The 24,773-nt window shown below is 38.1% G+C and overlaps 1 protein-coding gene across 2 annotated transcripts in view; it reads left to right on the plus strand.

The window, feature by feature from the left end:
• The first annotated feature begins 3,546 nt into the window (after positions 1 to 3,546).
• Positions 3,547 to 24,773, plus strand: part of nfatc3a (nuclear factor of activated T cells 3a) — a 61,732-nt gene continuing 40,505 nt past the window's right edge. For both annotated transcript variants that reach the window (XM_085389339.1, XM_085389269.1), the window contains exons 1-2: positions 3,547 to 4,133; positions 21,337 to 22,519. In XM_085389339.1, coding sequence (XP_085245465.1) covers positions 4,043 to 4,133; positions 21,337 to 22,519 — 1,274 coding nt within the window. In that variant the 5' untranslated portion in view covers positions 3,547 to 4,042. The remainder of the gene's footprint in view (positions 4,134 to 21,336; positions 22,520 to 24,773) is intronic.

Raw genomic sequence — 24,773 nt, forward strand, 5'->3', positions numbered from 1 at the left:
ATTTTAAATAGTGTGAGTCCCCTATTCATACAAGGCTTTATGACCAATCCGTGTTTGTTGAATTATTCAAGTATTAGACATCAACATTCAGTTCCAGAGATTGACCAAAAGAGGGCAGTATACAACTTCAAGGTAGATTTCACACCAACCAAAATCCTAATCGGAGAAATGTCAGTAAAGGCTTGCACTGTTTTTCAAGTCTGTCCATTTCTTTCACATAGACATATACAAACAAAAGCATAATGTGTCTGCATTACTGTTCGTTTTGTAAACTATATGCATCACACAGACACCTTTTCTGCATGGTAAATATTGCTGCTAGTCTGTAAATCTACCCCACAAAAAATAAAGGTATAATTTGCACACAGAATTAACTGCATTCAGACATTTGACAGCATAGATAGTTTCTTATTTCTCTTTTACTACTTTCATTATCATGATCTTTTAAAATCTTATCAGCTGACATGCAGATACGGAGTTGCACACAGTTTGATATTCACTGACATTTTGTGAACATTGCACATGCTGCCATGGTGCTGCATTGCATTTCTGCAGTGTGTGCAAACTCCAATCCTTGAAAGAATGACACCTCTGAAACAGGACCAGTGTGGGGGCAGATGCTGCTTTTTTTTCCTTCATAACTTTCTTTACAAGAACATAATATCACAAACCACATCTACAGCCTCCTACACAATTTGTTTTCTTTATCTTCTCCCTTCAAAGGTCATCTGCGACGATAAGAGATGCAGGTAACCTGAATTAGAGACGGGTGGGTCTGGAGACATGACTTCTGCACAGGAGAAAGTTCATTCAAGTTATATAATTGCAACATGATAATATAATAATTCTATAATTTCTAACTACAATATTATTATACTAATATACACGTGGATCAATTTCAGCCAAAGCCTTTTTTTCATTCCTTCCTCATTCTGTTTTATAGCCAGTGCCCTAGTTGTATTTGTAATTGAGTCAGATACAACTATAATTTTAATTTACATTTTTAAGGCAGGTTGTTTTCTTAACCCTGCTACTAAAAATCATTCTAAACAAACTGCTGCAACAACGATATGTGGTGTTTGTTTTAAATATGCTTGGTTCCTCTTTTCAGTGGTAAGGCGATAAGATAAAGTTTGAAAAAGCCTTAAGATTCATATGGTGACTTTTATGCATAATGTAATCTATACATTTACTTACAAGAATGTGGCATAGTTTTACGGTAATTTTATTTAAGTCAATATGCATCTATGAGAGACAGGTATTTGTTCTCTTTCTGTGCATTTGTATAATTTAACAAGTACTTTGCAAAAGTGGCATGACATTAATAGGTGAAAAGATTTAGAAAAACATTTTAAAATGTATATTTGGAACTCTGGAGGACTCTGTAATCCTCCAGATGTAGAAAACTAAGTAGAACACCTGCCTACAGACAACGCTTCATAAAATGTCAAATAATAAGAAAAGGGTTGAATTTTGTGCTTTTGCTTGGAAATAAAGACCACAGGAAATGTGATATTGATGTTTTCAGATGCATTTGAGAACTGAGTGCTTGTCTGAACGCCCACATGCTTCTTGCATAGGTATATGTGTGTCTGTGTCAGAAAAATAAGACGGTGTTGACTGCTGCATATGCAGAAGGATGGGGCGAATTATAGCAAAAAGTTCTGCTGCTGAAGCAGTTTTTTTTTTTTTAAATATAAAGACTCTTTTTTGCCCTTGCAACTGCTTAGATTTCAGGAATGTCCATCTTGATTTTTTTCTCTCACAAACAATAATGTATTGTCTTATTTACTCTTTAGTGCAACTTGATCATAAAAAGTGCCCTAACAGTAATGCATGCAATAAAAAAGTGCTTTATATCTATGCTTATCAGTGTTGCAAAAACCTTTGGTGAAACATTAAAAACTTGCAGTAATTTCTTGATCAGCTGCAGATGTGTGTGTGTGTGTGTGTGTGTGTGTGTGTGTGTGTGTGTGTGTAGGAGGGGTGACAATGCAGATGCGAATATGCCCCACTGTTGCCTATTTTATCAAGAGATGAAAAAGATTTGTGTATAACTGGTTTGCACAAATACTTCTAGAAGGGTGAAAGCAGGAAATACCTAAATGCTAATATAAATACCAGAAATATCATCAAAGCAGCAGCCCGTTAAGGTTTTAGAGTATGCCAACCTCTGTGTGACTTACCCAATAAAGATTATCCTGAAAAGATTGATGGGTTAGAGCACAAGGGTTAAAGGTAATGGAGCAGCCCATATAAAGATGGATTTACTATTGCTTTATTCTAGCCGCAGATCTACTCTTACCTCGTCTTTAGTGAGAAAGAGTCAGAATTACATTGTGATTTAAATACTAAATGAGACATTAAGTCATTAAGCAAAACCATTCATTTGGATGCACATTAACAAAACACCTATCTAAATAATTTCTGTTTGAGTGGCCATGCTTGCCTTTTCAACCACTTTTCTTTTGATGCATTCTTATTACAGTGCTACAGTATGAAAATCCACCAAGTCCCACCAAGAGCAAAGCAGTGTCCAAATGAACAGTTAGAGCCATCGAAAAGGCTGGGAAATACCAGTGAGAAACACTTCTCTTGGCTCTGTAGATAAGGGGATAGAATAAAACAGCTTCCGGAAACAAACAAACAAACAAACAAAAAATCTGTGTTAGAGTTGCTATTCAGTCAGCACCATCTACAGGCAAAATCACAGCACAAGCAGCGATCAAGTTGTCTGCCTCTTTGTATAGCCCATTCACAAGCCTAAATTGGCTGATTAGAAATTAATGGGCTTCAGTACTGACAGGCTCGAGGGATCTAAAGGTAAAAAGTGCAGGATGTCATTATACTTACTTACCCATCCTGGCTTGGATTAGAACCACACAAAGAGGGAGGGCTGGGGGCAGGTGCAATTGATGTAATGTAATGGGTAGCGGTTGGAAGAGACTGAAGGACCAATTAAAAAGAGCAAAGTGGCTGCAAGACCCAGTTGTTACAAGGTCAGTAGGGACAGTACATTCCGCTTCAAATTTGTGCATGTTCGAAAATGTAAATATTTTTGAATTTTAGATAAATCTCTCCACTGTTATGTGCATATCATCAAGCATCAGCTTGTATATTTGGTTTTAGAAGGCAAAGAAAATAATGATGAACGACTCCCATGAAAATGAATGTTGACAACAATTAACAACAATTAAGCACACGCATTACAGATCATAAAACGAGTGGGCTGGAGCTTTAATTTACTCCAACTACCCATTTTTTTTTACATAGCACCTTTTAAAAGGCAGCACATGTATAAGTAGATCTCACCAAAAACAAAGAGCAAAGAGAACTGTTAAATTATGAATAAACGTGTAAACAAAATAGAAAAATAAATTAAAAATGGCAATATATTTTCGGTATTTCAAACAGGTTAGTAATTTCATAACTATTTATTGGGCTGCTATGGGCTTATAGCAGCCAAGGAGATGTGTGTATGTGTGTGCTTGCGTGCGCGTGCCCTGTGTTGTGTTGTGTCTGCTGACGTCACCGCTGGAACTGCCTTGTCACGCGGGGTTAGTAAAAGTTGGGATAGGACCTCCGTGGAGAGATACAAGAACAGATAGGAGGAGAGAGAGGGAAACAGAGAGAACGGTAGATGAACGGCGACTTTATTGTGACAGTTCATCGGTTCCACACCGAACATTAACCGCGGGGAAGCGCTTCTTTGCCGCTGACGAAAGGTCGGGAGACAGAGAGAAGTAGTGAGACGAGTAGAGACGGAGGGGGGCAGCCGACTTTCTCTGAAGTTGAAGCCAGAATTGCACTCGTTAACTGCCGGGGAGGAAGAGGAGACCAGCGACCTGCATTTTTTTTTTTGGATTTGTCAGACGAAGGAGGGGGTGGGGGGGAAGAAAGCTCGCGAATTCAATGAACAAAAAGTTGAAGTTTGGCGTCCGCCGTGGCAGTCGGTAAATGTTGTGACACTTTAGGATATAGCGTAAATTGCTCCAGCGGTCGACGGTCGAGTGGCGGGGTAAAACCCGAGCTGTCAAACCCGATGACTACTGCAAACTGCCCCGGGAATGAGGAGCTGGACTTCAGACTGATATTCGGAGAGGAAGGGCAGCAACAACCGTTAGGCCCTGCAGGTCAGTGGGTTTCCACTGTTCCCAGTGGTATGTTTTATACTAGTAGTAAACTTAAGGCACTTGTCGTGTAACATAAGTTAGTCAGTATCTACTGCTACTTTCAGTTACCCCGCCGTCTTTCAGCTGCAGCCTCATACCATACAATCTGTAATGTTTTTTCTCTCTCAAATGGAGCTTTTCAAATATTACATGCCTTTTCTATACCAAGCTCGTACACACACCACCAGCTGTCATTAGCTTGTCATGCTAACATAGCAGGTTAGCAGGAGTGCTCTTATTGCCCTTGGTTGATTTAACAGCGAAAGTTTGAACTTGCAAATGTCTCCTACATTTTCTTTTTGCAACAGACAGTCTGTGAACTGTTAACCGCCTCTGAAATCTGGGGTGGCTGGGGGAGCCTTATGGCTTAGTTCCTATGTTTTAAGTGAAGTATAACTGAGAGAGTCATACACCTTGAATGTCACTAGGTACATATCCACAAAAGTAGCACATGGTAATGTTGTCAAAACTTTTATTAACTCATTGTTTACAGATAAAATGAGAAGGAAGTGCAAGCTTATCCAGAAAAATAACTGACTGCATCTTGCTTTGATGCAAACAATTATTATGAAATACTTTTTATTATTATTGTTGTTATTATTGTTATTTAGTCACATGCATTATCAGTAATTAAAAATTTCAAATACAAAGTGCAAAGACGTTATGTTGTCCACTTAGTGTGGTTCAAAGACCTAAAGTAATTATTTGAAACTTATACAGATTTGTAATTTACAAATAAATTATGAAGAAATTGTGAAAATAATTTCTTTAATATTTTAAAATTTATTTTCAGTTTCAGTTTGGGACAAACTTTAGTCAATACAAACACTACCTTTGCAGATACATTTTTGCAGACAGGGCATACACAGAGATGAGGTGGCCCTCAGCTTTGTAACTTGACAAATTCCAGGAAGAACTTTGTTTGGACCGTTTATCACCTCATGGCATGGAGACTACTTATGTTTTCCTGTTTGGTACAAACGTGATTCCATACTGGGTCTCTGGGAGTAAAAATATTTTGAAACAAGCCCCTAGCTAATACATGCAAATTTAAATATGTGAAAGTCACATGTTTAACAGGTTGCAAGACGAAGCTTCGGGGAAATTTTCACACTCATGGTGTATCAATTAGTTTGCTGTTTGTGGTCATACATCACAGCTGTTGTTGTTGTCACAAATGTTGGATCTTTTTTTTTTTTTAAATTGATGCTTCATGGTGATAGTATTTAAGGACATTTTCTTAAAATCCTCTTTTTCCTCATGTGTTTTTTTTTTACATCCAGGGCAAGGTAAAAAAGAAAGTTAAAAACAATAGTCTTGTGATCTCAGGTGTGTCCAGTGCATTCTTTGGATTTGAATATAAACAAAAACCTCACTCTCTTTCTCTTACTGCTGCTTGCAAAGGTAATGCCTAACAAAAAGCACAAATCTTGGAGGACACCTTTTTTTTTTTTTCCTTTCATCCAACTTTCTTGGACATAAATATCCCATAGAGAAGCGGTGAACTAAATAGCTCATGCAGTGGCCTTGTTCATTAGTAATAAATTACATATGATCATAATTGTATTGATTAGCAGTAGAAAATAATGAAAATAATTGTACATGGAATGAATTTGTTTCTGGTGGGACAGACATTTTTGATTAATTTAAACTTTTAGGTATATATTACTCATGGGTCAACTGAAAAGCTTATTATCTAGTAGTACAACTTGTATTATTGTATTATTATTGCCTTAAAAAAGAGGAAATAAACCTGACAAGCTACCTTTGATTTCTATCAGCAGAGAATTTTTTTGCTTTGAAGTAGTGCATAGTAGTTGATAACTATCTTGCAAAATTTGCTAAATATTAAGATATACAGGTCACAAGTAAAATGGGAATATACTAAATGTACTGAGACAATAAATTGCCTGATTATTGCATGTTTTCATTTTGTGCCCCTCTGTAGTTGTTTTCTGTAATCTAATGGAATTCAGAAGAGCAGATTTTTCCATTTGTATATTTGGTTGTTTTTGGTTGAGGCAGCAAAGTACCAGAAAAGATTTCAAGGATCCGCTGGCAGCGGGAAAATGGCAAGAGGGTGTCACACCACTAGCCAAGAGAGAATAATGTTTTTACCAATGCTGAACAGAAAGAACTCCCGATTTGTGGATTTTTAAATAATTACAATAGCTTGAGAAGAATAAAATATCAAATAAACTAAAAAGCAAAACACGTACCAACAAATGTGGCATTTGCAGTTATCTGATATTGCTAAAAAGTGCTTTGGCACTTGTGTAGTGACACATGCTGATGTAGTTTTGAGTATGGATTACTTATATGGTTAATAAAAGGACATTTACATATAAAATGGAGGTTTAAAGGTAGAGCAAGTGATGTAATAAGGTTATGAGATGGCTATAAATCTGCTAATTTATGTTTTTTCAGGTTTTTCTCTTGTGCTTGCACATTTGAGTTCAGCCTGAAACTTGGGCAAAGTAGTGAGTCCATGAGGGTTTGGCTCGTGCAGTCTTAAATACATTTTTCCTTTGATTTGTGGGGAAAAATGGGGGGAGTTCGATTTGGAGATGGTGTGAGGGGAAAAACTGCATTTGGAATAAGCGTAGGAATAAAAGCACCACTGTGCAAGTGGTTTTAATCTGGTCTGGACTGTATGATTTGGCCAAAAATGGGGTTGGGGGGGGGGGGGGGGGGGAGGGTGTAAGGAGGGGTGCTTGTCCAAATTAATAACTCGAGTGTATAACTGTATCACTCTGCCACAGTAACAGGGAGTTGCACACTTGCAAGCCAAAGCTCAAGTTGGGGCTTGTTTTTATAAAAACTCAAGGAACCATTGGTGCAAATATTATATTGTTACTCGTCACTTGTGATTCTACAGTTAATTCTTCAAATCTTTTATCTAAGCGTTTTAAATAGGAGTGGTAAAGGTTTCCATAATAAAAATAAAGCAATAGCATCATATTTTCTATATATGTTTTAGCAGCTGCATAATAGGCTGTGAACCAAAGATGTTCAGGTTTCTGACAAATCTGAGCATCGCAATTTTTATCTTATTCATACATGAAGCTGACCTGCAAATGTGTACATAACTTTCAGCCTAACTTGTTTGCTTGCTTGTATGTATGTGAATATGATTAAAATTCGATGTAATCGTGTGGTAATGTTTACCACACCTCTCCATCTATCTTTTTTATTGTTCTGCTCCTTTTTGTCTGCTTGTTTAAGTGTCAGTCTCCTGCTCTCTCTGTTTTCTTGTTGCTCAGGAAACTGTCATTTCTTTGAGGTGAAATATTCCACTGTTCTATTCAAAGGCATTGGGCACACTTACTGTAAGGGTTTTCCCCGATTACATGCGGCTAACGAAAAGAACAATTCCCTTCGTGAAGCAGCTTAACTAGAGATTGAGAGTCTTGCTTTGTAATAGAGGCTAAACAAGTATTTTATTTGTGAAGAAAACAAATACACAAATGCTTTCATTAAAAAAAAAGATTATGAAAGGCATTGTCTGGGGACAAACGTATGGCAAGGGTTGGGTGCACATGGGCAAAAAATGCCTTTAGCTGCTGAGTCATCAGTTTGATGTTGGAGGGCTGGATATTTACTTCTCGCTTCCTCTCGATTTCCTATCTTCACTGTGCTTTACAATAAAGACAATAAACTACAAAACTATTTTAAAACAATTTCTTTGGTTTGGTATTTAACTAATAAACTATTCATTTAATTTTGCAGAATTAATAAAATGGTTCATACGGGCTAAATATCAGTGCTTAAATATTTGCTAAAAAATTAGTTAAAAGTGTTAATTAATAACAAATAATAAAATGGTAATGCAATAATTTAGTAATGCAAAAATATTTATATTTTAAAATGATATTATATTATTTTAAAATTAGGCAATCATTTTATCTTATATGTATAAGATATAAGATCTTGTGTATGTGGGTATATATATGAGAGACAGAGAGAGAGAGGTTTCTCATTTACTCCACCAAACATATGTCTTGGCATTGTGGCCAAATACATCAAACTTTGTCTCAGCTGACCATAAATCTTTCTCCAGAAAGCATGTTGCTTATGGGCAGCAAATTTCAGTTGACCTTGAGGGCATCAATTTTGGAGTAGGGACTTTTTTTTCTTGTTTGGTACCCTCTGAATCCATGGGGACTGCTGCTGTTCCTGCAGTTTCCAGCTCATGACAGGCTCGAGGGTGACAGTTTGGGTCTTCTTCCAAACCTTGCCAAAGTGGTGACTAGGGCTGCCACAAACGATTATTTTGATAGTCGACTAGTCACCGATTATTTATGCGATTAGTCGACTAATCAGATCATCATCCACTGGACGTAAAACTACAGCTTATTGCACCAGCAGCATCTGCTATTATATAACTATCATTAGCTTACAGCTTTAAGCTTTTAAGGTGCTAACTAAAAATAAAGACAAGATGATAGTTTATTAAATTTTAATGAAATTTGCAGATTGTTTTGGTAAAGTTTAATAAACTCCTTGCTATCTAAAATATAACAGGACACCGGAGTAAATTCTCCAGCATCTCACACTTCTGATAATCAGCTGTCTGCTTGACGTTTATTCAGCTGTGTAAAAACTATAACTTTAATCTCAGCCAAACCGATTTACTCAGGAACAAATAAAATACTAAAAAAAAAAGCCAAACAATAACATTTTTAATTTATCTAAGTGACTCATATATATTTAACCTGAGTCGCGAAAGACGGCGGTGGGTTTGAAAACAATTTGCCGGGAGTCCGGTGTTCTCACGGCGCTAGTGACCTAGCCCCCGGCTAGCTATCGAGCTAGTGGGTAACAGACGTCTCCGAAAACGTCGGAGCGCTTTTGAAAATATGCGGTGTCTTGATAAACTGAGCCGATATTTGAGGTTTACACAGCTACATTCTCGCCTGAAAATATGTTAAACGTTTATTTTGTGACCCAGAAAGAATAATAAGAGTAATATTAAAACTAACTAGCTACCGCCATTGTTGGAAACTAAGCTGGGCCGCGCTATGAATTCTGGGACACAGCTGCTTCTTCTTCTTCGGGGTTTAACGGCAGCTGGCATCCTTGTACATGCAGTGCTGCCATCTTCTGTTTCAGTCCGTTATTACACTCTTAAATCCTGCTATTATTCCTGCGTCTTTTGCGATCTTACAAAGCTTCAAACGACGCGTCGACTATTAAATCAGTCGTCGACGATTTTGATAGTCGACGTAATCGTGACTAGTCGACAAATCGTGGCAGCCCTAGTGGTGACACATCCGAATAACTTGAACTTGCGTACAGTTGTTTGAACTGATCTTGGAATCTGCAGTTGCTTGGAAATGCCTCCAAGAGAACTTCTCATCTTGTGTAAATCTACCAGTCTCCTTAGTTCTTATACTCTGTTCTTCGTACCTGTTAACCGAGTGAGTGTTTTTAAACAAATCCTTTTTATGCTGGCAAAAAAAAAAAAAAAAATAAAAAAAAAAAAAAAAAAATAAATAAATATATATATATATATATATATATATATATATATATATATATATATATATATATATATATATATATCTCAGTTGAAACTACTCGATCATGATCACTAAAATAACTTAAAAGACATCACAGAACCTTTGGCACCACTTAAGAAAACATTTAAGTGATTTTATAATTGTATATCTATATTTAAGCTTGAGTGGGTTAGAGAAAGTCCAAAATAGATTCAAACTTTGTGCACCATGTGCAAACTTGTGTATCTTGTTTTTTGAACTCAGAATCATTGCTGTACAATGATTCGGTTAAACTATCATGGCGTTAACCTCATGATAATTGTATGCAAACTCCTGCCCACAACTGTAGTTCAAAGATGGATGTAACCATCAAGACGTCAACTACTGGTTTGTAAGATCCTTTTATGGAGCCTTCAGCTGCCCTTGAAAATGAGTACATCACACAATTATTATCTCACGTCTTTTGATTGTCAAGACTTTAATTAAATCGCCATAGTTAAGAAAATTAACTAATTAACTAACCAACGTGTTTCTCAAGCTTCTAAGTCAATACCAACATTGTTTCTCACTGTGCTATGCGACAGATTGGTGTGCTGTCCAGGGTGTACTGTGCCTCTTGATTAGCAGAAGGAAACTGATGTATAGATAGATGGATTTTCACTCTTTGATAAAAGCATTTGTTGGTCACAAATGGCTCAAATATAATTTGTACTGAGGATTTTTAACCACGTCTCAATTTCTTCTGCTTTAAGTGAGTCTTGAGCCTTTAAAAGAAGATGAATGTAGTAGAAAGATTGTTTTTCTCTTGTTTACTTAACTGTCAAGTTAGCTACCAGAAAAGTGCCTAACACAAAAAGAAAATCACACAGTGCCCAGTGTGATTTAGTATAAATCTTTGGCAAAATTTTAACAGCCATCTGTTTTTTGGCAGTAATAGAAATGCTCAGATGTATCAGAATTGCTCCACATTTGATTGACATAAGTCTCTTGGTAAATAAGATGACATTTTTTCAGCCTGTCAGTTATAGAACTTTTTCCTTTGTATCCTAAAACTAAATGCCATTGTGAAATAATTGAAAGTGGCCATATAAGAGATTTGCATTTGATGGTTTCACAGAATTACTTAAAACATACTTTATCGATAGTATCTAATAAAGTAAGCATGTCAGTAGTTAGATAATATTGTTGATATTTTTTCATGTATAAGAATAAAAACCACCCATCTTATAGTATGTTAAAGTATTCACTCAAATTTTTTTAAAAAGTACCGCTTACCCTTTTTGTGGTTAAGTGTGTCATGTGAGGTGATTGAGAAAAACTGTATTGAGTATTGGGTTATGTAGGTCATGATTATGTGGTGGCCTCATTGGGTGTTAGAGGTGATCTGAGGCAGAGGGAAGAAGTGCCCTTTATGGGTGGCAGAGTAGTAGATCCACTGTGGAGGTGTCTGGCTGTCTGCCCAGACATGCCATGTGGGCTTCAGATGGCTGGATGAAATGAAAGGAGAGAGGGGCACACACTCTCTAGCTGCTGCTGATCACGAACAGCAGTTTTGTGACTCGTTTACTTTGCGTAAAGCTTTTCTTTGTTTCTTTTTTTTGTATTCCACATGTTCTGGCTGTTTTTCTGTGTGTTTTCTTATCTTACACATTAAAAGAAGGTTTTTTTTGTGGTTTGCTGGTAGTTGACATACCAGCACACAGAATAGTAGACCTGCCACCAGGACAACTAAAGCCTCTCGCTGCTTTCTCAGGATATGAAAGAGACCACCAGTGACATCAGAGAGACTGAACTAGGCTAATGAAATCTCCAGATACCAGCCTTCACCACAGCCACTTTGATTAGTCAGGTTTGTTCTGTTAATGGGCTGTGACATGTTTCGTACCTGTAAGATTGTGCGTGTCATGCTTAAATGTGACGATATGTCAAGTCATATCTTTATCCTAATGAAATGATCAGATTGGGAGCAGCTAGTGAAGACAGCTTTTTTGCCCTTATCTGTGTTGTTGTCATTGCTGAGCTTCTGTGAATCAAGAGCACGATCCTTTCAGTCCTTGTCGTGGGAAAGACTGAAAGACTGAAATTACATCGCTCTCATGGTGGACTATTTTGAGCTCCCAAAGAGAGTGGCAGAGGGCAGGCGGCAGGTTCTAGTGACTCGTCCATACTTAGAGCAAGAGAACCCCTCTTGTCCCTCCAGCCTTCAACTTTTTACTGCTCAAACACTTTGCGATCTTAAGGAGGAGAGAAGTGGAAGAATGCTGTGTGCCACAATGTCAGGTGAGTGTGTGCCGGCACTCCCAGACTCTGCCCAGGTGTGTTTTGAGTGTGTGTATTTGTCTAGACTAAAAGTCACTCAAACAGGTGTCATCACAATAAAAAGTGTCATGATATTTTTTAGAAATAATATTTAAGCTTCTCTGGATAACTGAAGGAGGCATTGCATTTTTTGGTTAACTTGGAGAAAAAGGTTTCATCTGAGCTTAAATGTTCATCAGCTAATTTTGCCAGTTAGTTTTTGTTTGCATTTTTTCACCTTTACTATGTTAATTTCTCTTTTGCCTGAGATTTTTTATTTAGGACATAATTTAATATTTGAATATTTAATTTCTATTTTAAGCTTTTTGGTCAAACAAAGTTGTTATTAGTCCTGAGGAAGTCAAGTATTTTGTTCAGTTAGTGACAGTTTTTAATCTCAAGGCAATAATATCTCTATGAAAATGGAGGTCAAACATCAGTCATATGTGAAGTCAACATGTAGAGTAAGATCACCACGTGGGTGACCCCCAACCCTACTGATTTAAGAGATTCCTAGCACCTTGTGTGATGAATGAGACGTTTATTTCCTGGGGCGAGGCATGAGCAACTATGTATGGCATCTGTCTTGTTTAAATTTAGTGTAACTGAAGCTACCGCTGGCTGCTCTGTATCAACATGTCAGAGACTGCATTACCCCAGAGAGAAAGCTGTCGTACTCCTGCATCTAGTTTCATTTATTTTCTGTCTTTCTCCTGTCCCCTTTTGTCATGAGGTGTGGCTTGCTGGATCAGGATTTGGGTGATTTAAATCCCACTTTAGCTTAGGCTGTCCCTCAAAGCCATATTTCTGTCAGTGTCTGGTAATGGAAGCTCTACTAATTCAGTTTCTCCTAAGTCCTTCTGTTCTGTTTTTAATGATCAGGTCTAGACCAGATGATCAAACTATTAACTTATCAGTCGTAGAACACTTCCCATAAATGAGAAAATGACTTGAAGCTAACCAAAAAAAGAAGACTTCTGGAGTAAGTTTTCAATAAGCAGCCAATGGGCTGAGTATACTTACTCTACTAGATGTAGATGTATGGAATGCAGACCATGTGCACATAATAACTTGTCGGGTTGTTATGTAAACTTCTGGTGCCTTAGGCCAAAAATCAATAATAAAATTTTTACTTAGCACAATTTGGCTCTTGCTATGTTAAAATAAATTGTGTATACACTGTCATATGAAGAATTATTATAGTACTGTTAAAAGGTGGTGGTACACACTGACACACAGTGTGGTGTAAATATTATATCTGGTGATTTTCATTTGACATGAAATGTCTTTTTTAGGTTGCATATGACTATAAACACAATTTTGTTGGTATTTAAAAAAGGTTTAACTTTGTAGAGCTTTGAAAAAAATGTGAAGGAAGGGTTTCTAGGTTTTGAGTTCTATCTGGATATATAACCACTTCTATTTGTATTTTTTGAAGGGGAAATTGCTGTCTTCCTGTTTGCTCCTTGATTGTTTCCTGCTAGTTTTTCTCCTTTGTTTGGGCCTGATTTCAAGCTGATGATAAAGAGTAACATGGATGTTAGAAGGGTCTCCCCAAAACAGAGCTGGTGGACCCTTTTTTTGAGGGTACACCACTCTTATCATGTCATTTCATCTATCTGTGTGAGGAACTTAAGAGAATGTTTCTTTTGCTGCAGTAGTGTAATTTACTTATGTGTTAAGTTGGGTCAAGGCCTACAGATTTAGATACTTTTGAGATTAAGAATGTGTTTGGATATTCCAGAAACAAACCATGTACAAAATAAATAGCTGGCTTTGAAGAATTTAGTCCCTTGTACAAGTGTAGTGTACTAATGCCAACTCTTCCATCTCTATCTGCTCAGTATTTCTCCTCACACACTATGCCTCCTGTGCTTTCTCCTTTTCTCTGTCTCTCTTTCACTTACTTGCTCTGTTCGTTTCTCCCTCTTCCATGCTCTTTTTCTCTCATGCTCCCTCTCCCTAGTTGAGTTTTTCAGGCACATGCACAGTCAGCTCTGACAGATTGTTTAAATGTCACCCCTGCTAGCAGTAGCCTCTGATGTTATCTCCTCTGGGTTATTGCAGGCCATCATGCAGCTAGCTTTCCTGCTCCACTGAAAACCAATACGTGCCTGTATCATCAGCAAGCTTTTGTGATTACATGTATATAGACATAAAAAACTGGTTGTTTAGAGCAGTGAAATTAAAGGGGGGATAGGGGGAACTTTGACCATGCATTTTGACATAAAGGATGAACCTCTTTACTCAAAAACAGGTGATTACATGCAGAACTGGTCACTTAGGGCAAAACTACTATGCGTTTTGGGCAATATTGAGAACATTATTTGAAATTACTTGAATTTTACTTATTGACTACAGAAACATGCAAATATTACACTTTAAACTTACATTTTTAAAAATTTATTTTGCAGATCTTCACCTGAAAACGTAATTAAAATTTAAATAAAAAAACTGAGACACACGAGGCTGTCTGCAAGTACAGGATGCAAGACAGGAGATGAATGGCAATTAATCTAGCATAGCTCACCGCACTAACTGAAGTTAGCAATCCAAGACTAGCTGAAGTTCTGTGATGCTATGGTCAGGTCAAGGTGGTCATGTTTAGGCGCGTTTCTGACTTGGCGCCTAACTCTTACTCCCACACACTCTGTTGAGATGCACTGTTGGTTCCTCAGCCAAGCACTTTCATCAAAATGTGTGATCCTGTGGTTCCTGTCACACTGAGCAGGGTTAGTCTTGCAACAACACATCAGTAAGGTAAAGTGAACCTGTCTCACCATGGTTTAACCCCCGCTTGTGTTCCCTGTTATTTGGTGAACAAATCAATGCTTTGTGAAAGCAAAACCCCCAACTGCATATTGAAGGGAGTGTGCTGTTTTAGAAAAAAAAAGACAAAAATGTGGTACTGTGACTGTTTTGTTGATTTTTTTTTTTGTGTAATAATAGTTGTATATCATAATTATGATTTACACGTGCAACAGGCTAATTAGTTTTGTTGTTGGATGAAGACTTTTTTGTCATGTTTGGCTAGTTTAATTTTCTTTAGCACCGCATTGTTTAAGTTCTTCAGTTTTTAATTATAGCTTATAAATCAGTTTTATATATGAAATTTACATTAAGCATTTCATTATGAATTAATCTAATAGGTGCACTAAGTATTAACCATTAGTGAGAGCTTTTTGTAGTATTAAATAAATGTCCCTCAAACACAGTTAGCGATGTGTTTGAGGTGGATCTTGGTACTGTGGTGAGTATTTAGTTCAGGTGGTTACTTGGCACTCTCTGTTTATCCCATAATGTTATCTCAGCATGAGGTTGTTAATTAGGAGCTTAATTTAGCTGCCGGCATATGTTAACATTGGCTTAGCCTTCCATTGTTAAGCCTCTGCTGGCTGGTGAGTCTTCTGTGACAGCAAAGGAAGGCTTTTTGATGTAATCTTAACATAACATTACAGGATAAGACAGTAGCACGTCTCTGCTGATGCAACATTAAAGTGAGACTCCTTTCTGAATATTATGCTTTATACGTATATTTTACTTCATGACTCCAGATAGATCCAGCCTGCCTCATTGTTCATAATATCTTCATTTCTCTTTTGCTCCATCTCAATAAATAATATGTGTACACATACCCAGCAACCTACGCAAAGAGAGATGTCTAGTAGATTTGGCCCAAACACAGTCAAAAAAGTTTGGAGCCATAGGCATAGACCAGCCCTCACAATATGATTGTGCAAGTGCGTCACAGACGATGTGTTTAGAACTGCTGGCAACCAGCCAACTGCAGATTTCTTCAAAGACCCAATAGGAAATCCTTAAATTCACTTTTTATGAGCTCTTCTGGTAATTATAGTAAAAATGAGTTTGAACCCAGAAGTTAAAAATATAAGTAATGTGTTTAATCTACATTTTTCTTAAATATTTATAAAATAGTTGTTGCCAAATCATTGTAAATTGTTCACCTAAACTGAACAAGGTGTTTGATTTTTTACGACTGGTTACAGTCATTAAGTTGCTGACAGTTAGTTGCTGACTCCGTTTTTGGTATCACAGCAAATTAGGCCTAATAAATTCCTGACATTGAAGTATTAGATGTTGATTACATGGAGAAAAAGGACTGATATCAGATATATAATATGTATCTGTATTATAGATAGTTGATAGATGTCCAAAATGTTGAAAGGAAAAAAAAAGGAAACAAGTTAAAACAATATTTCAGCTTTGTACATTTAGATGTTTTACTTTTTACTATACACCGTTAAGTTTGATCATTTCACTGATGTATATGGTGCAGTTCATGTTGGCACACTTGCTCTGGTCCATTGATCAGCAGCTCTTGAGGAGAACTGAAAGTGGATACTGGGCAAAACACAAAGATCTCTGTACAGGGGATGTAAGCAGAGCCTGTTCTAATCAACCTGCTTGCCCACCACAAAGGGAACCCTGGCTTAGATTACCCTCCTGCTCCAGCACCACATGCTTTTGGGTCTAGTTGGTAACCCAAGACAACAATATGTATTAGTGCACACGCACAAACACATGCAAAGATCGCTCAAATACCCATACAATAAGTGCAAAAAAGCACAGGAAGGCACAGAGGCACAACCACAGGCACACAGGAACGTACACACATTCATACACCACCCACTCGTTTATACCCATAGACTTGCACATAAGCACAAAGAGAGGTCGAGAGAAAGATCTTGGGCGCACCAGCAGAGACTTGCAGCAATGAGTTTGTCATCTTCTTTGGGGGAGACAAATCCTTCCCTCTCTCTGTAGTAAACTAGACTTTCTGAGAATGTGGGCCTGTGTGTCACTGCTGGTCACAAGACCCTGACACACTTTGTGTGCAGTGAAAGCAGGAGGCGGGAGGGACAAAGTCTCTGCGGATTATCCCCCAAGTGAGAATCCCCATGCAGTGTGACGGTCAGCCAGAGGCCCGTTGAGCTTCCTGTCAAGGAGCGAATACCACTATTGCCAGTGGATCAGGCTGCTCTCTGTGGTTACTGTAAAAACACAGTGGCCTTGGTGGTGTGTCAAAAACATCCACCATTCCATGCTTCACTGAAAGATCTCACAGTGAGGTGGAGCTATTATTAGCTTAGGTACAGCAAAGCCTCTTAGAGATCTTTATTTAACCAGATTGGCTGTCTAATGTATGGACACTTGAGGAGTTTGTGACGCACAGGGCTTTCAGGAACAAGGCAGAGGCTTTGCAACCAGTACCATTGATAAAACAACAATGCTACTACTGTCCTGCTCCTCTCTTCTCCTCTGGTCTCCTCTCCTGCCCTCTCCTGCCCCACCCTGTCCTACTCCCCTTAAATGACTGGGGTTTGGCTCTGACAAGGGGGTTCCCCACCGCACACCAGTTTCCTTGCACTGGAAGGTTTTAGGTAGCAGGCTAATCTTAACTCAAAGCAAGGAAAGGGCTGTGAGCCAGGTAACGTTGTCGCCCCCGATCTGACCCTCATCTGCTACCTATTTTTTTTCACAGTCTATTGAGGTGAATAAAAATACACAGAAGTGTAACAGTTGATAAACTTTCTTACCTAATTTTTACCTGCAATATAATAATAAATAAGCTACTATAAAACACAGAGAAGAACTAATATGATAATCACCATTAAAAGATATAAATTTAAACTTTGAACAACTGTGGTGTAACAGTTCTATAACTGAAGTTGACGAATTGTTACACCACTGATACGGTAGGACTACCTGGCAGAGGGATTTCTCATTTGTCATCTGAGGAGACTGAGCCATGGACTTTTCTAGAGACAAGTTGCTCTCATTACTTTCACCAGGCCAACTCAGGCATCTAATGAAAAATCCAAGACTCCCTCACAGTGTTTTTTAAGTGTCTTGAATATAAACAAGATCCAAACAAAGTAATTATGTTTGGATGAACATAATTGCATTATTAATAATTATGATTTCTTTATTACATAATTAAATTATGTTGAAGGAGCATTAAAGTACATTTCTGCCTACTTTGGTTTATCTAGAAGTCTTTTTATTTAAAAGTCACCTTATCTTTATCAGATAACTTCCATTGTCTTTATAGTAATAAACCAGCTTAGCCTCCAAGTTTAACAAAAAAACAAACAAACAAAAAACTCTGCACGTAATTTATAGTTGTAGTAATTTGGGCACAGTAAAAGGTTAAGTTGGTATAATGTCAGACTTGTGGGCACATTTTGTGGCAAAGTTCACACAGTTTCTCATAATTTGTGTGAGTAGCACAAAGACAGCAGCTGATTACCATTCAGCCTCTGGAAATGGCTGACCCTATTTTTAAAATTAGTTCATTAGCTTGTGTTATTTGCAAAACCCAGACAAGAAAACTAGAGGATTCATATTAGCAGTCAGTTTATAACTTCTGTGACTGTTATGTAGCAATTTAGCAATTGCTAGTATAACCAAGCCCTTTAGCATTTAGCATAGCCTTACCGACTGCAAAAACTAATTTCCTGATTTGTGGCGATAGCTTATGTTCTTGTTATGGCAGGAGAATACTACTACATTATTTGAGTGCAATGTTACATTTTCCTTTCCTGGCCTGTATGGTGTTAAGCAACAGCACCTCCTCAGAGAAGCAAGAGGAAAGTATGTTTTTTTACTATTCTCTTCTTTCCATTTGGTACCTTCTTTCCTGTCCTTCTCTTTTAAAATTTTTTGTTTATTACGACAGTTAACTCAAATGATACTCTACTCTAAACATGACTGAGTGCTACATTGCACTGATATTTATAAATCTACTCCTACCTTCTCCTATTTCTCTGTAATTTTACAATTGTACAGTGCAAATATTTGAGAATAAAAAACACTCTTGCAAGATTGTCCTGGACAATATATGCAGCAGTTCAATAAGAAGTAGTAACATACATTAATAATGCACCCATAATTCCACAAAAGTACCACATACACAAAGACCATGCAAGTCTTCCAAGCTAAGGTAAAAGCATCAGAATAAATGTAAATATTTTAATATGCAAGTGTTAGTTGAGATTGGAAGAAACAAATATACTTTTGTATTTACACTAATCATCATGACTGTGCATAGTTGAACATTTTTGCAGCCCAGACAGAAGAACAAACTGCAGTCACCAAAGTTACATGTTTATAAGTTTCTGTAGTCTGTCATTTCCCAGTTGAGGTTCAGAATCAGAGGATACACTTATTCAAATTAGAACAGCTTTCTTCTTCTTCTTCTTCTTCTTCTTCTTCTTCTTCTTCTTCTTCTTCTTCTTCTTTCCTTCTCTTGCTCTCTGTCAGTCAGATGTTGTCGTCAGAGGATACACTGCTGGGTCTTGTGACAAGCAGGCAGGGCCAGTGAGAAGCTGAGCAGCTATAAATAACAGGCTTGCTGCTGCCGCCACTTTTGTTGCTGTTGGACACAGATGGCAGGCAAAATCCTGGATACATACTCTCTTTCCAAAATTATTTTGCTTTTTATGAACTTATTCAAAACTGGCCTTGACATCTGATTTGACAAACCTGTCATACCGCTGTTATCAGTCCATCACTTAGAGAGGAAATATTTATGAGAAGCCCCAATTTCAGATCGTTCTATCTGTGTTTGACAATTTAACAAAGATTTAAGTTTTGTTATAGCCTTGATTCCTGTTTCAAATTTAAGAAAGCTGTATTTTTAGATGGGTAGGTACGTTCAGGGAATATGGGGAAGTGTTTTGCAATGATTTCACAACCTTATCCTGTACAGGCTACAGTGTGGTTTTAGCTAAGCTTACTCATTGATGTCATATTTGAATGTTTTGCAGTTCTTTAAGTGATGTAAATCTTTTTTTTTTTAATGTTTTTACTTTTACACTAGAGTAGACCTTATATTCATCATAGAATGAAGGCTTTACAGAAAGTCTGATGTTACATGATGTCTACATTGTTTTAATTTGCTAATCTCCATTGAATATGTACTTTTTGTAAAACTTTTTTTTGTGTGGTAAAATATAGTATATAAATATAAGTTTAAGTTTTGAACTTGCCTTTTCTGTCTTTGACCATGGCAAATAAGTTTCATAGTTGACTTGTAGAAGTTAGTTCAAGCAAGTAATCGACAGGTAATAAGAAGCCCTTAAAATATGTATTTTTACAAGTACAAATGAAGCAAGCCAGCAGCACCCGCAAAAGCAGTAAGGATTTTGAATGTGTCGCCACATGAAGTGTTGCGACTGTTCATGTAAAGTTAGATGGAAGGGCCATGTCTTTCAACCACGCTTGAGGTTGGTAGATGATGCATATGTGTTTGGAGGTTAGATTTCAAATTCTTGTGGTCATCTTCTCAAAATGACCCAGGACTTTGGCTTTCCTGCCTGTCAAACTAAATTAGGATCTAATAACAAGAAGGACCAGCAATTTAAACATTAAGACTGAGTGTCATCGTTTTTAGTATGGTCTTTTTTGTCTTGCATCCAGCCATCAATTCAAAACCTTGTTTGACTAAGACTTGTCATTGAGTAATTTTTGGTTGACTGTTAGAAGACACAAGTGTCATAAGCAGAAACTTTGCAAATGAGGCCAGTGAAGGTTTTTATATGTGACAGTATCTCTGCAAATGCAACACATGTGAAACACTAAGAGGGATTTGGGGGGTACTCCAAAGGCAGCAGTAGAGCATAGCAATGGAAGTTTATCAATAAACTCCAACGAAATAGTGCCAATGCACACAATTGGCTCTCATCTATTTGTTTGTGTGTGGTTGTGTTTGTGTGTGTGTGTGCATATGCTGGCTGTGCCGGATGACCTTTGGTATAAATAGCCTGCCGGCACTAGTTGTGATGACAGCCGACAGCACGCACAGTTGTGTGAACTTGTTTCCTGAGTAGTGCTGTTCATCGGTTATCCCTCTTGGAATGATGCCTGTATGACTGTCTGCTACCCAGCAACACCCTGGCATCTAATTTCCTGAAACTGGACTCAAGCACAAGCTCGGGAGACAACCACAAAAATTAACACATAACCTCATTTTTTAAATTTGACTGACCATAAAAGAGGTTTGTGTGTATTCCTTGTGTAGTGAATAGTTATTTGAAAACAAGAGTGGAACAAGCTAAATACACTTACTAGTACTAGGAGAACTGTATGGTCAGACAGTGGACACATTGCGTCTCTTTTTATTCCTTTTAAATGTAACAGACCAGGAAGCCTATAGCAGATATTCAAACCTCAAAAATTCTCACAGTGTCTTGGTTCCTTTAATTTTGACATTTTAGTTTTAGTGCTATAGCCTGAGATTGGTCAGTTTGGTCGACCTAGTTAAGTGGTACTCAGGAACGTGTAGAGGAAAACCCAATAGACACATTGCTATATCCTAATCTTCTCTTCCTTTCTTCTCATAGATTTGGAGCCTGATGACAACACATCATTTTATATCTTGAATGTGGGCCAGCCCCAGTCTGTGGTCACTAACCACCAGTCTATGAGCTTGCCTCGCCATGGCATGCCATCTCACTCCCCGATCATCAACACTTCACGCCTTCAGACACAAAAACCAGGATCTGAGCCCCCAAGCTATGATACACAAGACTCTAAGTATGGTACCTCCCCCATGCTGCCTTCTGCTCCTGTGGAGGCACCAAAGGCCTTTGAGTGCCCAAGTATCCAGATCACATCTATCTCCCCAAGCTGCCCGCAGGAGATGGATACTAACCAGGAGGATCTAAGGGCCAATGGCCCTGATGGGGACTACCATAGTGACAGGCCCTTGTCCAGGGACCACCTGTATTTGCCACTGGATCACTCCTACCGGGATTCTTCTCTCAGCCCTAGTCCATGCAGCAGCCTCTCATCTAGGAGCTGGTTCTCTGATGCCTCCTCTTGTGAATCATTTTCACATGTCTATGATGATGTTGACTCAGAGCTGAATGAAGCAGCAGCCCGCTTTAACCTGGGCTCCCCTCTCACTTCCCCAGGCTGTCCCTCTCCTCAAACTGGTGGAGGTGGAGTTATGGAGGAGCTGCCCCACTGGCAGCACCACCAGCCCACATTTGTGCACCAGTCCCACTCCATCAGCTTGTCTCCTAGACAGTCGCCCTGCCACTCGCCGCGCACCAGTGTCACTGATGAGAACTGGCTCAGCCCACGTCCACCTTCCAGGCCTTCCTCACGTCCCACCTCACCCTGTGGGAAGAGGCGTCACTCTAGCGCTGATATTTGCTATCCTGGCTCTTTATCTCCCCATCACTCACCCACACCCACGCCGGGACCTTCACCTAGGGGCAGCGTGACAGAGGACACTTGGGTTGGAAGTCCTTCTGTAGGCATGTCACCATTTCAGTGCTGCCCATCAGAGGCAGACATCCCTTCCAAGACCAGAAAGACCTCACAGGACAGAACAACTATGCAGACCGGGAAAGGGGAACTGGGACTAGATGACCAGGGAAATATGTCTCCTAATCTAGACTCCCCTTCAGACGAGGCCTTGCACAGCTTGAAGAAGGATGGGCCTGCTGAACAGTTCCTCTCGGTGCCCTCGCACTTCTCATGGAATAAACCCAAGCCTGGTCATACACCTATATTCAGGTAAATATGTTAATGTTAAAGGAGTGAAAGCAGGAAGAAGTGAAGGATTGTCGCATAACAATTTATATTCAAATGTATTCAAATGCTGTGGAAGAGTCAGTGGGAGATAAACTGTCTGAGGAAAAAAAATCAGTTGAGAGCAAGGGGTAATTCTCCATATTGTTAAAAGAAGTTTATTTTATAATATCCTTATGTTTTACTTACTATTTGTTTAAAAGAAAAGACACTTTCCAGACATGGGACACCAGGGTTTTTCCTGGCAGAACACTAACTTTTGGGTAGTGTCTATACATGTAAGGAATACTGCTGCCATGGACTGGATAATAATGACACTTAAGAAACTGTATTACCTTTCTTAACATTTTTTGACATTTTATGAACAAGAGTGATTTTTTTAAACATTTAGACTTGGCCTAATTCTGACAGAGCCACTCTACACATTCTCAGTATTTTCTGTGTCCAAAGGAGTTGTTGGACTTATGGGAACAAGCAATTTCATCCTCAGTGTATTGTAGAAATACTTTTGAACATTTAAGACTTTGTGTTATTATTGCTATTAGCAGAGTCTCTTTGCCCCTCTCTCTGTGGTGTAGGATTTGTAATAGCAAATATTAGTTATAAATCAAGACCACAGCAAACTAGAATAGGATATGCTTAAATAAAATACATTCTCTAGCAAGAACAGAAACTGACAGATATACGTGAGAGGCATGTGTATGCCTTTCTTGCATTTCTGTCGATGCAATTGAATGCAGTATGGACTGTTTTGGTGTTAAAAGTCATATAAAAATGTGATCTGCTAAGATTTCTTTTGTGGCTTTTACAAAAGATTTGACCAAGGTACTCAATTGTACATATGTCATTAGTATTAGAATAAGAGATTATTTGTGGATGACATCCAGAATTGCCATGTGATGTGGCGATAGCAGTCCCTTCATCACCATTTTGTGAATTATTAATTTGATCACCACTTTGTAAAACAGCACGTTGTCAGTCTCAAAAACACTTAGTAGGCCAAGGTTAGTCCACAGACCTGAGCGGTGAATGTTTTTATGAGTGTTGTGAGCTGTCATAAAATTTCAAAACCTTTTTTGATCTAGGTGAGAACTGTAAACTCTACAGTGCAGCAAATTTGAATCATGGTGCATGGTATATGAATAATAGGATGGCACTCTGTAGATCAGTATGGGCCATAATGAGGGAACTTTGAGTTATATATTAGCACTGTGTGCGTGTAAGGAAACGCAGCATGTATTCAAAAACCTACCAACATACACAGAAATATGAGGCGAAGTGTCCTGTCTGTTCTCCAATGTGTGTAGCAGATGAAGACATGGCCTTGTTTATGTATACTGGCCCCTAGCACTGTAAATCAGCACAGGGCACATATGGCATGAGGGGTACACACAAATACACACACAGAGACATCCATAGACATAACACAAATGCTTGCTCACTTAGCCATAACACTATCCAGACAATAATAGGGTCAGATTTATGATGAGTCACAATTAGATTTTTGCACTTTGACCTTCTAAAGGTCTTTTCAGACATGGGATTTGTGACATTAAAGGCTACATCAATCTGTGAAAGGGACAAATTAATGCAGACACAGGTAAGTAAATGTTCTCCATGGCTCCACTGAGACATTGCCACGATGTTGATGAAATTAGCCACGGTAATTAGGTACGCAGTGAAATTTTACAACATATGAGTTAACATGTCAGATTCTTATTAACGGGTGGGGATATAGTTTGGTAATTGATATGCTAGTTATTTAAGTAGTGATGAAAATGTTTCCATACAGATTTTTGTAAACTTTGGTAAACAGATCAGACAGTTACTAAACAAAAGTCTGAAGTAAAGTAAACAGAGCGATTTGCTTTTAGATCCTGATTGGCACATGCTTGGGATAATTTATTATATGTAATTATTGGCTATCTCTGTGTTACGTGTATAAATGCACACACAACTCTTACTTGGGAGAAAATCTAGAAAAAAAGACTTTTAAAAATGCCTTGAAGCAAAAAATTAACTTTAGTTCCTGTTGATTTTTTGTCAAAATTTACATTTTGTTCTGTTAGTTAATTGTCCTGTCACAGGCTCTGTCTTTATCAAGGATCAAGGTTTTAAATGTCACTAAAATGTGCTGCACTTTGTGCCGTGTATAATCTCGCAAATACACACAGTATCAGATTAGTTCGTAGAGTTTGGCTAACCTTAGCAGTCTTAGCAGCAGTACCCTTGATTTCAT

Source organism: Rhamphochromis longiceps, linkage group LG1, assembly GCF_057381845.1.
Source record: "Rhamphochromis longiceps isolate RC_006_pf linkage group LG1, R_longiceps_female_GT1.1, whole genome shotgun sequence".
Classification (NCBI taxonomy): domain Eukaryota; kingdom Metazoa; phylum Chordata; class Actinopteri; order Cichliformes; family Cichlidae; genus Rhamphochromis; species Rhamphochromis longiceps.